The sequence below is a fragment of the Nymphaea colorata genome, chromosome 5 (assembly GCF_008831285.2).
Source record: "Nymphaea colorata isolate Beijing-Zhang1983 chromosome 5, ASM883128v2, whole genome shotgun sequence".
Taxonomy (NCBI): Eukaryota; Viridiplantae; Streptophyta; class Magnoliopsida; order Nymphaeales; family Nymphaeaceae; genus Nymphaea; species Nymphaea colorata.
In genome coordinates, this window is record NC_045142.1 from 2,701,607 (window position 1) to 2,717,364 (window position 15,758).

Consider the following 15,758-nt stretch of genomic DNA (forward strand, 5'->3'; position numbering starts at 1 on the left):
GAAAGGGAAATCGTTTCGATTTTCTTTGGCACCATGTCATCGCCTATCGGCTACCAGAAATTTAAAAATAACGGTGCCAAAGAACAGCCAAATGCTGCACGCCTTTAGAAAAAGATGCTTTTACGACATCATGTAAAGTAAAAAAAAGTAAAAACCAGTACACTCCTCCAAACGCTTTAAAATATGCCTGCCCTCTTGGGGACATTAACTCAGCTTCTATTTCTGTCTAAGAAACACTATTTTTTTCATTTTATTATATCAGTTACTCTGAAAAACTAAAATACTAATTCCCTTATTTTACATGTTCATATTTAACATCTGTATGCGAGAAGGACAGGGAACACTCTGGTACTCAAAAGAATTTATCGAAAACAGTGTGCATACATATTTGGTTCACCATTCGCTGCTCAGTGTCCTGGTTCACATACCTTTTGATGAAGAAACTGAAGCAGGTTAGCAGGTGGACTGGGATCCACTAGACCAGGTGTCAAATGTCCCGGCCAAACCAAGAGGGATGTAGAAATCAGCATTGTTTGACAATTTCACTTTTCTTATTTATTGGCGAAATGGGTCACGAGCAGAAAAGTGAAAAAGAGAAGCAATTTCCTTCCTGGTCTAAGCGACAAGAATGTTATATCAATCATGGCATGGAGGTACCTGATTCATGGCAAGTTCCTTACAACAAAAAGAAATGAAAAAATGGTAAATGATATAACCAAATAAACCAATGAACAATTATATGTTGTGTATGCGTATTAGATCTTAATTGGTTAAGTTACTTATTATTTTGTATTTTTCACTAAGATCTAGCGCAGAACTGACACTGCCTTTACGTTTTTAGTTTTGTTTTTGTTTCAGCACTCACAGGGAGTTCACGGGTCGGGTCATCAGTTAGATCATGAAATAAACCCACCCACTCGCACAGATACGTATATCTATCTCTTTAAGGGAAATTAAAACCCTAAGAAAATGAATGATATTACCGTCGAAGCTGGGCTTCGCAACCTGTGTGTTTAAGGCCCGAACTCGAACGAAGAGGAAGGTCGATAGCTGCTTGGTAGCTATCATCTACACAAATAAACTAAAAACTCTGAACCCAATTTGAAACAAAAAGTTACGATATTGATATTAATGAATCAACACAACTAGATCAGCTAAGTACACCGATAGTCAAATTGGGTTGAGAGATGGTACAAGGAGAGAGAGGGAGAGAGAGAGAGAGAGAGAGAGAGAGAGAGAGAGAGAGAGAGAGAGAGACATGCTCCATTCTGTATAGAGGCTGATTAACATCGGAGCAAGTTCTCCTGCTGAGAGGCTGATGATGGTGTACTTCCTGGTCGAGAGGGAAACCAGAGCCGTGACGCCAAGCAGCTTGTGTAACAGCAGGAGGTCTTCAGGGATGACTTGGTATGGTTTCCAGTCAAATATTTAATAAAGAAAGACTTCATGAGTAGAATGTTACGGGAAAAAGAAAAAGGGATCCCTGTTTCCAGGGATTCGTAAAATGGTTGGGCTCGGATACAGTTAAACACTCTTCAACTTGTTACAAAGACCACGGAGAAAACGTAATTACATCACCAATTAAAAACTTAAAGAAATATAAAAATGTCGGGACAAAGAATGCAACAGCATACATGTTGAAACGGATAAACTCGTATTTGTCAGACTAGGATTTTTAATACCTCTGAGTTGGTGCAGGTGAGAGTGCCGCTAATTTTGTAGAGTTCTAAAACATAAAGGACAACCAAGCTTCAAATTCCCGCATGCCTGCTTCTTCATGTACAGAAGGAACATGACAAACAGGAAAACAACAAACCCAAATAAACACTACCAGCGTGGCTCCTAGATTCTCGTGTCCCTCAGGTTCGAGTGTTCATTTTCATGAAGTGGAGACCACATACAAATGATATTCCATGGATCAATACCAACATACAGAAATGCTAAAGAACTGCAAAGTAGCAGCATGAGAAGCAGGGATTCATATAAAACCGATGTTTTAATTTCGATTACATGATATAACATAACAAGACCAAGAAGCACTGCTCTGTGATGCAAGGGGCACACACCCATCATTTTTTTTTTCTTTTTCCAAATTTTCTTGCTTTTGTTTTCACTTCTTTTTCTTCCTCCTCTTTCAGCTAAATGTGATGGTGTGTACGTACATACAAAATGGAAGTAAAGGCACTCGGATGTTGGAAATCGAGCAATTCATGAACGGAGAGCTCTAGTTACGAGGGGACGTTGAAGTGGAAAAGCCAGGAAATAACAAAGGCAAAGACCATGCAGGCCAGCAGGAAATTGAGAAAGCGATGCCCATGCCAGAAGCTTCTTGTTGGTTCTGGAGGTGGTGCAGGAGCAGTGCTTGCTTCATTCCATTGCTCCAGGAATTCTGTATTGTCCACACCAATTATATTGCGTGCAGTTGATCCACATATCTCACAGGTCCTGTAAAAGAAAACGATATCAGGCGCATCACACAGAAATACACTTGCAAAAATTTAACCAAGTTAACCTCACATAGACAAGATTTCTGATGGTGATGGTTTACTAGAGAAGATGCAGCAGAAATTCCTGATAGCTCCAAAGCAAACCAAAAGGAAAGAAAAAGAAGAAGCAAAAATTTTGTAACGATAGCACCTGAGCTAGAGTGCTGGCATGTGCTACTCATTCATACATCAACATAAATCCATGAATTTCCAATCGCATCACGACCAGCAGTATTGGACATCTCAATATCATATTCATTCAGATGGTAGTGTATCTGTATTCCACATAAACGAAATTAGGCTACCACGTAATTTGCTGATGAGCTAGCACTTATTTCTGCTAGCTCCTGAGAAATCACTCTCTTTTAAGGTTGCTTATAATGCATCCAGAAAGCAGATCGTGTTTTCACTAAATGCACGCTGAGGAAAAGCCAGGGCCTGGAAACAGTGGTGTCATACTGGAACAAATCATTCAGGAAATTCATTTCTGACGTGTACCATATCAAGTCGTTCAAGTTATCCATGCAATTTGCCCAAGAGCCGATGCACTAGAAGCATCTACTCATGATCCACTCATAGAATAATAAACTAAATAAAAGCTTCAACAGACACCTACTCTTGCAAGAGTTAAATAAGATAAGAGCCAAGTTGGGCCGATTCACTGAACAATATCAAATGGGCCCAACATCTACAATATTTGAGAAAATGGTTACAAAAAGCGCATGTGCATGAAGGACTGATCGAAAACCACACATTAGCTTAGGAAGCTTAGGATACTTAAGACTTGAAGTTAAATTTTCTATAAAAATAGTAATGGACTCTAAGAATCTTAATGGCATAGCTGGATGTATAACCTAATTTTTCAGGTAAGGTCCTTGTTGAATCTCCAAGAACGAAGGACCTTAATAAGTTTATATTTGGGGAATCACTCTGAAGTGTATCTGGCCTTCTTTTTTCCTTCTTCCTGTTCATTTTATTTGGGATGACAAAGAAGGGATCGTTGCTACAGATGTCAGACATGTCCTTTCATCCATCATACCTTCAACTTGTTCATTCTCCTCTAACTGCAATGCAAATAAAATATACAAACAGAATGCAAATTTCTCCAAGAAACTGACCAAAAAAGCATCTCAAAGATGTTGTGAAGAGGAAAAGAGGAGAGTTGTGTCTCATTCATGATTCAACATGCCTCTGATTGTTGAAGACATAAAAAAGTGATACATTCTCATTTAACTGCAGTACAGTGGCCAACTCCATGTTGGAGCTGGAAATTCAAACTATTGCCTACTATCAGTTTGCTTGAGTAGTAAAGAAATAGTCGAATATGAAAAGAACTTTGCCTTTAGTATCTCATCCAGTTTAAGCACGTTTTTGCTGAGCGTTAATTACACTATAATATTTACCTGAAGTTGGTAAACGATGACAAGAAAATAGTCATATTCGTATGTGTTCAAGACCAGGTTACTGTGAAGTTGGTACTTTGTGTCGATTGAGCATCATGAGAGAGAGAGAGAGAGAGAGAGAGAGAGAGAGAGAAAGTTGACCAAATGGGAAGATGCATTACCCCAAAAAAAATGGGTGACAAGCTGTCACCGACTTTACAACAATTTGGTAAAAGGAAAACAGAGAGAAAAAGGGGGCGGGGTGGGAGGAGAGAGGTCCACTGCCAAGCTAAAACTTCTCTAAATGAATTACACTAAAACTTCTTTAACTGAATTACCAATAGACGAGATTTATATGTCATAGACATCGTAGAGAAGAAGAAGAAGAAGAAAAAGAAGAATAAGAAGAAGAAAAAGAAGAAAAAGAAGAAAAAGAAGAAGAAGAAGAAGAAAAAGAAGAATAAGAAGAAGAAGAAGAAGAAGAAGAGGATCGTAAAACCTATAAGAGAGACACATAAAATTGAGCGGAAGATTAAGCGGAGCGTTTCTACACCACGAAACACCAAAAATAAAATTAGGCAGAATCCAAATGAGGCAACCTTTTGCCACTTTCAATTGCACAAGCAATCAGAATAAGGTATCCAGTATTCACATTCTCAACTTAGAACCTAAGAAATATTCACGCTCAGGCAGATTTCTTTTCCAATGTTAGTGATCAATAGCACTAAAACGGAAAGCATAAAGCTAAAAGCTCTTGATAGAAGAATTTCATAACAAAAGCCAAAACATGCCATCATTTCATCTACCAAACTTCCATTTATACAAATAGTCCAGACAACCCATGATAAAGGTATTCATAATTCTACAGCTTTCATAAGCTTCACACTCAATTAAGAACTCGATAAAGATAAAGGCACTTTCGAACCAAAGCCACAAAAGAAAAAAGAAGAACATAAACGATAAAAGATAAGAATGCCACTACAAGGAAAAGGAAAAACAAGTGCAGAGCTTTCGAGCCTGTTCGTCGGGACCAAAATAAACATCCTTAAATGGTAAAAATTCAGAAGAAATAAGGAACGACGAATAGAAGATAAAAAAGAAAGAAGATTACTTACTTATTCCCCTTGATTTTGAACCAGGCTTCTGCACATTGTTTATGGGCAGCAGCAAGATCATCCTTACAAGAGCAACCAAGCTCAATGGCCACCCCAGATTCTTGCGTCCCACCCTCTAAACTAAGGTGACAAATTCTGCAATCTCTTTCCACCTTCGCCAAATGCACCTTAATCTCAGGAGCCTCGCTCACACCACCATCGCCCCCGCTCCCCAAATCCACATCTGAGTACTCAGAAACAGAGTTCCTCGGCGGATCCGACGCCCCACCCATCTCAAGATCAGAGACATCCGAATAGCTATATTCACCATCATAAGAGCCGCCGTTAGAATCAAAAGGATTCAAAGGAGAGTGCCATGAACGGTCCTCTGCATCAGAGAAACTGAGGCTGTCCTCGCTTGAATCATAAACCGAATGCAAACCTTCTTCCAAATCCTCCTCAGGCTTTTCCCTAGCCATTGCTCACAATCAGAAGGGGAAGGAGAAACCCACAAATGGAAGACTCAAATATGGGAAGCAAAAAGCTGGCTACTTTGTTTGGTTTTATTAAAGGCAATCAGATGGGTATTTAAAATTGAGCTCCTAGGGACACAACAGAGGGCAGGAGTTGGTGATATCAGTATGTCAGTAAGGCAGAGATCCAATAGTAAAAGAACAATTCCTAAGAGGAAAAAAAAGGGTGTTGCTGTTGAGTGTAGAAGAAAAAGAAAACAGGAAAACTGTAGTTTTTGTGCCGGCATGAGTCGTTTCCCTTGCCAACTTTACCCTGCAAGAGACAGTGAAACAAAGGGTAAACAAGAGATAGAGAGGGAAGGGGGGGGAGGGGAAAGAGAGGGAGAGAGAGAGAGAGGGCATTGGGTGTTTGTTTTGGCGCTCAGAGCGACAAAGAGAGATGTATTTGTGTGTCCGCTTTTGCTAGAGAGAGAGAAAGAGACCACCTGCCGAGATGGGCATGTGACGGCCTAGCATGCCATGATAGTATAGAGGGAGGGACATTATCGAGGGAGAAGAGATGTGAGAGATTCATCAAGATGGCACACGATCATATGCCATGGCATGCGTTCACGCCAACATACATCCAAAAACGACCCGGAGCACCCGCAGTCCCACGATGAATTTTCTAAAGAAAGCTTTTCTTCAGTTTTACAGAGCCTGGTTTTTCTATAATTTCTGCTTATTCTCTTGATTCCTACATGCTCAGATACGCAATCTGTAATTGCTTTTTGAGCGCATTGAAAAGCAATAAAGAAATGATCTGGATTCTCTCTCAACTTCAAATCGCTGTGACAGATATCGACACCTTTTTGAAAGTTTACAGTGTTTAGTAGCTGATTTTCGACCAAACATAATGTGATAAAAACGTGATCATTAGAATATCTCTCTGATTTGTTTCGGAAAATATCTCCATCTCTCTGATCTACTGCAACGTCGATAAGCTAAAACACTCATAATCTGTGTTTAAATATTCTGTATATAAAGTTATTTGTCTGAAATATTTCGAGAAAGCACGAAGTTTACTGTCTTCTCTTTCCATATAACCAGATTTGCAACCATGCTGGAATTACAAAACTATCTGTTCTCTCTCTCTCTCTCTCTCTCTCTCTCTCTCAACGTGCAGGACGATACAAAATTAAAATCTTCAAGAGACGAGACATCCCGTACCGTAACATCCATATCATTTAACAGCGGGGCAGTTACGTTAGTTTTTTCTTAAAAAATAACATTAACAAGTGACTCGGTCCTTCTCACTTTTCTAACTTAAAAATATTATAAATGATATTTATTATCGTTTTTGGGTCTACCACTTGGACTCTTGCCCCCCACATACGATAAGTTGGCTCTTAGTTCGCTGTCACGAGGAAACCTTTGTTTTCTGTTTGACTATGTGTACCAAAACCAAATTCTGAAGAAGACATCCATATGCTCAATCAGCAAACAACCAGCAAGGCAGTTTTTTTTATATATATATATATATAGTTCGAATGTTTTGGTTGCTGGGAGCTAATCCATTTTGCAAGAGTGATGCTGGACGAGTCAACTAAACCAATCTGTCTTCCTCCCTTTCTGTCTCTCTCTATCTCCAAAAGGAGAACAGTGGGCTTGACTCTTGAGCTAATACACTGCACCAACCTCAATTCCAAGCAAGCATGATTGAGCCATGTGTGTGAGAGAAAGGTGGCTTTGAATGGAGGGTCCGACATGATTACGACCAGTTAATAGATCTATACAAAAGGCATTGAGCAACAACAGTAATTGCATTTAATAAATTTAATATGCAAAGGCAATGCAAACAAGCGCCTTTTGATTATAGCTCAAGTCATTTTAGAGATTCCTGTTGCAGAGGAAGAAGATGCATTTGTCTGTAGAAAAGGCAGGAAGAGAATGGAACATGACATGCCCACATAATGGGTCACTATTTCAACAAGTTTCCCGGAACTGCCCTCTCGATCCCTCATGCATGTAAACTCTAACAACAGACTTGTTGCTCAATAGCATCTTTTCTGAAGGTATTCCTGTAATGGAAAAAAGCAAATATAATTAACTATTGCTTTTGATTTTGTATGTAGTGGGGGGGCTGAGTAATTTGCTAAAGAGAGAGTCAGAGAGGGGGGAGAGATGCGGGGACATTGAAATGGCATAAAGGAACGTGGAAGATAATGGTCAGTGAGATTGGAACAGAAAAGCTTGGTAAGTAGAGTGCAGATGTTTTAATAATGACTTTTTCTTCTCTGTGGAAATTTGGTATGGGGAAAACGCGAATATTTTAACTTCAGTTGTCCAATGACTTGAATTTTTTAATCGATCTGGTGGTTCTTTTCTTTTTACAGCAAAAAAGAAAAGTTGGGTTGGGAGGGTGGGGCGGGGAAGGGGGTTAAGAAGATGTAAATATCAGTTTCCAATCTTGTGTCCGGATATCTTAAAAAGCGCTGCATATCTCTGATACCCGTGAGCCAATATTGAGGGATTTCTATTTTTCTGTTTAAAACATAATTGTTAAATATTTAATAAATTAAAACTAATTTTGTAATCTTTATATGATGAACAAAGTATTAAGAGGAAATTCACCCAAGTAAGATGGAAGGAAGAGCTGTTCCTTTTGAGGGGTGATTTCTGTGTGGACCTGGAAAATTAGTAGCGAATGGGCACGAGGCGTCGATCAAAGGTGACCGTCCAATGAATAAGATGAAGATGGTCCACCAGGACAGCGCCGTGAGCGTGGTTTCAGGTGGGTCTCGTGATCACGTACGTTTCTGCTCATTCAAATGGACTTGGTAAGTTGGTATGCTTCAATATGGACCAAATCCTCACAGTAACATCAGCCTTCATTAAAACACACACACACACACACAATCTCTCTCTCTGTTTCACACACAATCTCTCTCTCTATTTCTTTCACTTTTTCTCTCTTGTCCAGTCTAATGAAACATATCGACTGAATATTGTCCAGTCTAATGAAACATATCGACTGAATATTGTTCAACAGAAAGGTTAACAACTTACTGCCCGAAAAAGCAGCCCCAAGCCCTTCCACCCCACCAAAGGTCCTGAGCTGTGGCCAGACTTGGCTGTAAAGCGACTATGCCGATCAGATGTCTTCAATATAAGGCACGCCATCCAGTTTCCGATCACGCCCAAGGTGCCGATTTCCGGCCACTTACATGATGACAAACAGAGGCACTTGGAACTTGCATTGGCTGCAAAGCAGACCATTCGGATCCACATTTCATGTATAGAATGTGAACCACAAGGAATTAGACGTTTAGATGAAGCAGAGTTTACAAGATTGAAGGTCCCATCACAGGCTCATCCAAGACGGATCAGTCCAAGGCCCATGTGGTGCATAACTTCACGGAAAAGAAACCAATAAATCTCCCATGACGACTTTGAATGGAAGGAGCATGAGAGCAGTACAGGCCCACAATTTTGGAATCCTCCCCACAAGCACAGCCACAAATATTCTTGATCATTATCGGCTGTATTTCAGTGTGGCAAAAATCAAAATCTCACAATTTCAGGAAGAACTCGACAAAATCTCAGCAATTAAAGAACATGCGGAAGAAAATCAGAAAGGAGAAAAGGGTGAAACTAGTTATGAAGCAAATGAATGAAATTTTCATGGCATTGGAAGGATCTCATTGGAATAGTGTCTCCGTCTCACGATTGAATTCCCAGATTAATCATGAAACCTTCAAGATTTTGCTGAAATCAGCATGCGCACAAGAAGCTGTGGATAGGTTGAACTTTGAAGGAAGATGCTGAAGCGTAAGAAATTTGGTCCTCCTTGAACAATATCTTCACGAAATCTCTATGAATAGGACAAGGAATATCTTTGAGTACGATGTCTCATACTCATGAAACCACTAGCAAATAGGACCTTATCAATGATAATTTTGTTGTGAACCCCAAGGGGTTGTAGCTTCCACCTCTTAAAAGGATTTGGGTTCGAACGCTGAGGTGGTCGCTGTCATTGTCCCAATGCGTTTTTTCTCTGGGCCGTAATAGATCCCAAAACAAGCTTGGTATATGATTCCAAATGAAACACAAAGAGCCCCCTTTAAGCAGTTTCCAGAGAAATTGCAGCGTTGTTTTCCACATTTATCATTTTCAAAAAGGACTTGATCAATCATTTCCGCAGGTGAACATACAAACAACCACCCAATTGCAGCCTGTGTCACAGAGATACGGCTAAAGATACTGTGGTAATTTTCTATTAAATTTTCAATATACTTCTGCATATAAGGGAATACAAAACTGGCAGTCAAAATAGAGTATACCTGCAGAAGACCTTATGCCTTAGTTCAGAGAAAATACAGAGCAGCTAACAAAAAGGAAACAACAATGAGAAAAGATGAAAAATGTGTCTGCTAATGAAGGTTACAGATTCGGTCAAGAGAAAAAACCTGTAATATCATCGCCGAGCATGGTTATTTTGGCTTATTGATATACCAATACAAGTCCATCATTTCTTAGAATCACTTTATCAACTTTTAGGTTCTACAGAATAGCAAACTAACAGGATAAAACATGCTTTTCCCTAAAGTTTGAAGTATACCAACATCCCTGACTGTGCAATGCAGAATCGATTAAGCATGCCTAGCACAGCACATTGGGATCATGAAAGACAAAAAGAACACTGGACATTTACAAAAAGATAGAACCATTATAATAGAAGACAAGGAAGAAGTGATATATTACATAGCCCTTCTTAAATAAGGGAACTTGAAGATCACCATTACTAATTACCGACTAAGCAATTTCAAATTTCATTTCTAGCCTGAAAATCTAATGAAATTTAGTAGGCAACAAAATTGGCAGAAATGCCAAAATCTACATCATATGGGATTTGGAAACCCCTCTATTCTCACATCTGGAAGACGGAAAGACATCTTCCATCTATGTTATAAGATCACTCCTCTCAGCAGGATAGTGCACATTTAGTTCAAGAAGTACAACGGAAGAGGTTGAAGGACATCAATAAATTTCTATAATGGTGTCTGGTTTCCATCAAACTTGCATTTTTCAGATACCAACTCTTTGGTGCCTACACACAATTCATTGCTGGTCTTCTGATCTTGTTGTGTTTCTTGGCAAAACAACTCATTTAGATCATCAGCTGAAGCATGCATTTTGCTTCTGTCACCCTGGCTTTTCGTCCATGCCAACTTACATAGCTCTGCTGCTATTGAGGACAATTCATGTCCTATTAGTGGTGGCATCTCCACAAATTCATGAAATTCAGGTCCTAATATAGAGTTTTTATGACGGACACTCCCTTCCAGATCACAGCAACCATGTCCACATTTTGAAGGCACTTGAGCTCCACCAGAAGCACTGGTCAGCCATTTGTAGACTCCTGATTCAGGTTTGCAGTCTTGGATGGGCAATGAAGTTGTCCTAAACAATGGAGAGCCATCAGCAGCACCATCTATAGGATTAAATAAATTGAATGCACTCACTCTTGCAACTGGTCGGAAAAGGTTGCTTGGTTTCTTTTTCATCTCGTCCTTAGATTTAGCCAGATCCTTAGGTTGATCAGGTATGTCCATTGAAGGGTTACTGGCATCCTCATCTTCTGCCTTGAGAGATTCCATAGCCCCAGTTTGAAGATCTTCTTCAGATGCCTTGGCTTTTTCTCTTTCTGCATCTCGGAAAGCATCAAGAAATGATCTTGACTTGTCAGACGTAAGGTACCTACGCCTCAAAGTGGAATTCCAATGATTTTTTATTGCATTGTCAGTCCGTCCTTGCAGCAGCCTCGCAATGGATGCCCATTTATTACCATGGATTGCATGAGCAGTAACAATGATTTGATCTTCTTCAGCTGCAAGCAATTCCAACATCAGAATATATTTGAATGCATTCCAGATATTATTCATTTCAACAACTCTCAACTATCTCAGTTATGCATGAGAGTGCAAGCGCGTAAATGGAGTAGACACCATATGTATAACTGTCAATGACCATAAACAAGAATTGGAAAGATGGAAAAGGTAATCTAGTAAAAGTTAATCCACAAGCCAGCTGAAGTGTGAGTGAAGAAAAGCCCATCCTAGAGGTTCTTTAGGTCTCTCCTGTGATGCTGTGATTAGTCCTCCAAAAGCATTAAAGCACCCAATTTAGAAAACTTCCCATCAAATCCAACTTAGTTGAAGCAAAGAACCAGCAAATCTGGGTTAATCTAACTGATTGGTCAAAAGAGAAAAAAAAGTAGAAAGCATTTTGAAACAGAGTTTGGAAGTTCAAAATCTACTTGTGCCAGCAAATTGATGATCCAGAGATACAATGCTTTTAAATGACTAGAAGAGAAATGAACACAAATGGGAAGTTGAAGGAACGGTTTTGCAAAGATAAATGGCAATTCCAAGTAAAACAATTATTCTCCACAGCATAATAAAAAAACTGTCTTTCTCAAAATAATCAGCTAAGTAACACGGGCTGCTCAAATGTAAGAAAGCTAAAAGGAAGATAAATTATCATCAGATGAGGACAGGGGCAGAGCCAGGAGGCCTCAGGAAAAATGTTGGAAATCATATGATGGCCCCCGAAGAAAAACCCAAACTTAGCCACCGGATGAGGAATGTGGCGACAAGCTTCATTTTCCATGTTATGCTTTCTTCCAATTGAGACTTCATAAATTTCCACAAATCTTTCAAGCTCTTAAGTTATGGCATTCAAGTTTGGCGCATCCATTGGCTTCACGGACAAGTTGCAAGATAATCCCAATGAAAAGAAAGAGCCAAGTTTAAACACGCAAGCTTCAACATGACCACCTTGCGTTATTTTTTGTACTCAAAAGAACTAAGCAATCTCCACTCTAATCCGCAGAAAAAATGTGAAGCGTAGCAGCAAAAACGGCTAATGTGAGAAAAAAAATAAAATTTTGGGAACCCAATCTTGGTTCCTCTTTTGTTCTAGTCCAGATAACCCAACTTCCCAAAACAATCCTACTTGAAGGCCTCATATGTTTCTTAGGAGAAAAGCAATCTGTTCTCACCCCAAAACTATTTTCCAAACCCACTCATATTCAACAGAATAAACGGCCATTCAAGGCATCCACATAGAGAGCGAGAAAGAGAGAGAAGGGGGTCTCGAAACTCTAACCTGTGAATGGCTTGCGCTTAACGGCAGGGTCCAGCTGGTTGCACCATCGAAGGCGGCACGACTTCCCCGACCTACCAGGGATCCCCCTGGCGATAAGGCTCCAGTTCCTCGCCCCGAACTTGTCGACGAGGCGGCTGAGGACGGCATCTTCTTCCGGCGACCACGGCCCCTTTATTCTCTCATTCCCGGCCCCACTGCTGCCGCTCTTCCCTCCTCTGCCGCCGCCGCCGCCGCTACTCCCACCACCCTCCCCTTCCTCCCGAAGCTTCATCGTCCCTCCCCGACACCAGAGGCGGGCCACATCCGGACGAGGAAAGGAGGGGTTACCTGCCTAACTAACGGGGAAGGCCGGTGGCCCATCTCGAACCCGCCGCTTCGAGAGGCGGGTTTTGGCTGCTAGTGCTGAAGCGACAGCCATCAAACCATGAGCTCTGTGGCCATGGGCGACATCTCAAAGTTAAGCCGTTTATCCTGCACTGCCACGTATGAACCCTAGAAAATTTCGTTGAAGCCACAATTTTTAGCTAATAATCCTGTAAAAGTGCCTTGTGTTTTCAAATTTTTGCCAGTGAGAGCAGCTACATTAAAGCAGATAGAGTGACATCCCTTTTTTCATCTTTTTTTTTATAAGAATAGCTAAATTTAAAATAATAATGATAGTATCTAAATGATAGAACTGGCTATTTTTTTATTAAAAAATATATTTTAGGAGATCTTTAGTTTAAACAAACTGAAGAACTTGATAACATGAATTTGAAATCCATGCTACATGTTAAAAACTATGAATTTTAATGAAGGATCATCTTTTTTGAGGGGGCAGGCACATTCAAACCTTAAATTCAAACCATCGTGAATACAAACACAACCTAAGAATAGCTACAATTTAAATTAATAATGATATTAAGTAAATGACATATCTATCAATGTCAATACTACTATTCGTAACCACAGGCAAGCCAAGGAGGGCTGTTAAAGGCAATGGACAAGATTCTTTGAGGTTTTCAAAAAAAAAGTGTGAAATTTTTGAAAAATATAATTTAACCCCTGTAAAATTATGAAAATCAGCCCTTATAAAAATTTCTAAAAATGTAATTGGAGCCTTCAAAGAAACAAGAAATTCTTGGGTCCAGACCGACACATGTCTAAAGATTAAACTGAATGGGAGTGAAAAGGTGAGCCTTTTAGAGGGAGTAGATAATAATATTTTAATATGAAGCAGTGATATGGAAAATTATATAATTTTGGTAGTTTGACGGTTTATAAGAAAAGGCTTAATGCTTAAGTTATCTGGTAGTCATTCAGTTGAGTGAGAGGTTAATACTAGCTAGGTCTCTGTTAATTTCCCACGTAAAATCTGAAGAAGAGTGTATAATACATCATCGGGTTTAAGTCTCATCAATGAAAGCCATAGTTCACGATTTTGTGAATTTAAATTTTATCTATTATTTTTTTTCAAAAGTTATAGTTTAGCATCAGTAAAACTTTTGGAAAACATATAGGTTGGATCCTGTTAAAAAATTTCAAAATTTTATTTTATATATATAATGCTTATTATATATATATATATATATATATATATATATATATATATATATATTTCATGGTAAGAGGTGAAACAGTCAGTATACAAGGTTAAAGGTATTGATCTAAATTAAACAGTTAAAACGTTTTATGAATGGATGTTGATGAAAAGAATAGTAAAGCGCCATAGTCTATTAAAAAAAGCACATCAAACCTGTGGAATGGGACATTTTTCAACATGGCTGTCATCATCTCCAAGACAATGATATGTTAACCATATGCATATGATTAAACCATCACAATCCCAATGCCAACATGATGAGTTATAATCGTCACCATCATCATGATTAATGTTGAGGATACTAACTTAAACGAGTAGATGCATATTGAAAAAAGCTCCTGGTAGACTATCATTTTCAAGGAAGAAAATAAGAAGAAGGAAAAGATGTACGTGTATGTTTTTCATACTGTAGTAGTTTCAAGTAGTTGAATGAAAGATGGTTAGTCCTCTTCTTGGGTGGTAGGATGAAATACTTTTTCTACTCAACTAAGAGTACTAGTATATAAAATTTAAGAGTATTCATCTAAGTTAATATGCATATAAGTTAATATCCATAGGTCTTTGTGTGTAAAACAATTATATACCGACTTGGGCAGGTTTATTGTGTCAGCTGTAGGTGAAAGAGATAATACAACATGCCTAACATAAATAGAAGTGAGATATAACATATGTTCCTATGACATGTATTTCAATATATTCTAAGATCACCAACTTATTATTTAATCGCTGTTTGGATATAAGACGAATGTCATGGATCGCGTCATGTTTTCTGCAAATAAGATATGAGATTTTCATATGATATGTTTCAAAGGCATGCGTATGTTCTCTTTAACAAACACTCTCAAACGAAGTTTTGTAGTGATAACCAATTTTTATGGGCATCATTTTTTCTTAATTAAACAGGTTTTTAGTATCAAGCTAGCGGGTAGTTATGGTTTGATTTTCATAGGCATTACTCTTTTCATAAATCAAAGATGTAAGCGGCCAAGTTTAAACTGATGAGGTATAACTAAGAAATTTTATACAAGAGTCAAGCAAAAGGAAAGCACATATTACATGAAACAATTAGGAACAATATGAACTGCTTATCAAGTGACATACTGGAGATTGCATTAATATCAATGAGCTTCATATCTAAGCAAAACTTTCCAAGACCAAGGAGGAAAATGTAAAGGTATGAACCCACGCCAATCTAGAGGAAGATGACATGAGAATTAGGGTTTCCGATGATGGAATCAGTCCCATGTTTGGGACTCAGGTCGTTTGGCAATAAGAACACTTTATGAAACACTCACACAGTGTTGCTTTGCTGCTACCGAATAATTTGTAAGGGGGTGTTTGATGAGGCCAAAATTGTGGAATTCTAGAATTAAAATTTTTATTATGATTCTAGAATTTTAGAAAATTTTCATCTCTAGTTAGGATATATGTCATGATAGTTTTAATTCTTCAATTCTATAATTTTAATTCTTGTTTTATCAAACATGCCATTTTCTATTATGAAAAAAATCAACATTTTAGACTATCAAACATAAAGGGAAACTAATTATAACCAGAATTTTCTTTCCAATTCCAATTTGGGGTGGAATTTT

The 15,758-nt window shown here is 38.7% G+C and overlaps 2 protein-coding genes across 2 annotated transcripts; both read right to left on the reverse strand.

Annotated features, from left to right (window-relative positions):
* Positions 1-1,941: 1,941 nt before the first annotated feature.
* Positions 1,942-6,215, reverse strand: LOC116255048 (uncharacterized). Its single transcript, XM_031630776.2, has 2 exons — positions 4,984-6,215; positions 1,942-2,445 (listed from the first exon to the last, which is right to left on the reverse strand). The coding sequence occupies exons 1-2, from the start codon at positions 5,439-5,441 to the stop codon at positions 2,229-2,231; spliced, it is 675 nt and encodes a 224-aa protein (XP_031486636.1). The 5' UTR covers positions 5,442-6,215; the 3' UTR covers positions 1,942-2,228.
* A 3,908-nt stretch (positions 6,216-10,123) lies between these two features.
* LOC116253863 (transcription factor MYB1-like) lies at positions 10,124-12,925 on the reverse strand. The gene is made up of 2 exons (XM_031628829.2): positions 12,585-12,925; positions 10,124-11,304 (listed from the first exon to the last, which is right to left on the reverse strand). Exons 1-2 carry the CDS (start codon positions 12,853-12,855, stop codon positions 10,466-10,468), a joined length of 1,110 nt encoding a protein of 369 aa, XP_031484689.1. The 5' UTR covers positions 12,856-12,925; the 3' UTR covers positions 10,124-10,465.
* Between the last annotated feature and the right edge of the window lie 2,833 nt (positions 12,926-15,758).

Bases quoted from the DNA above. Each gene is read 5' to 3' on its own strand.
- LOC116255048 (XM_031630776.2), bottom strand. From the start codon at position 5,441: ATGGCTAGGGAAAAGCCTGAGGAGGATTTGGAAGAAGGTTTGCATTCG. The intron at 2,446-4,983 runs GTAAGTAATCTT...TTTCTTTTACAG, and splicing joins TTCAAAATCAAGGGGAATAA to GACCTGTGAGATATGTGGAT.
- LOC116253863 (XM_031628829.2), bottom strand. From the start codon at position 12,855: ATGAAGCTTCGGGAGGAAGGGGAGGGTGGTGGGAGTAGCGGCGGCGGC. The intron at 11,305-12,584 runs GTTAGAGTTTCG...AATTGCTTGCAG, and splicing joins TAAGCGCAAGCCATTCACAG to CTGAAGAAGATCAAATCATT.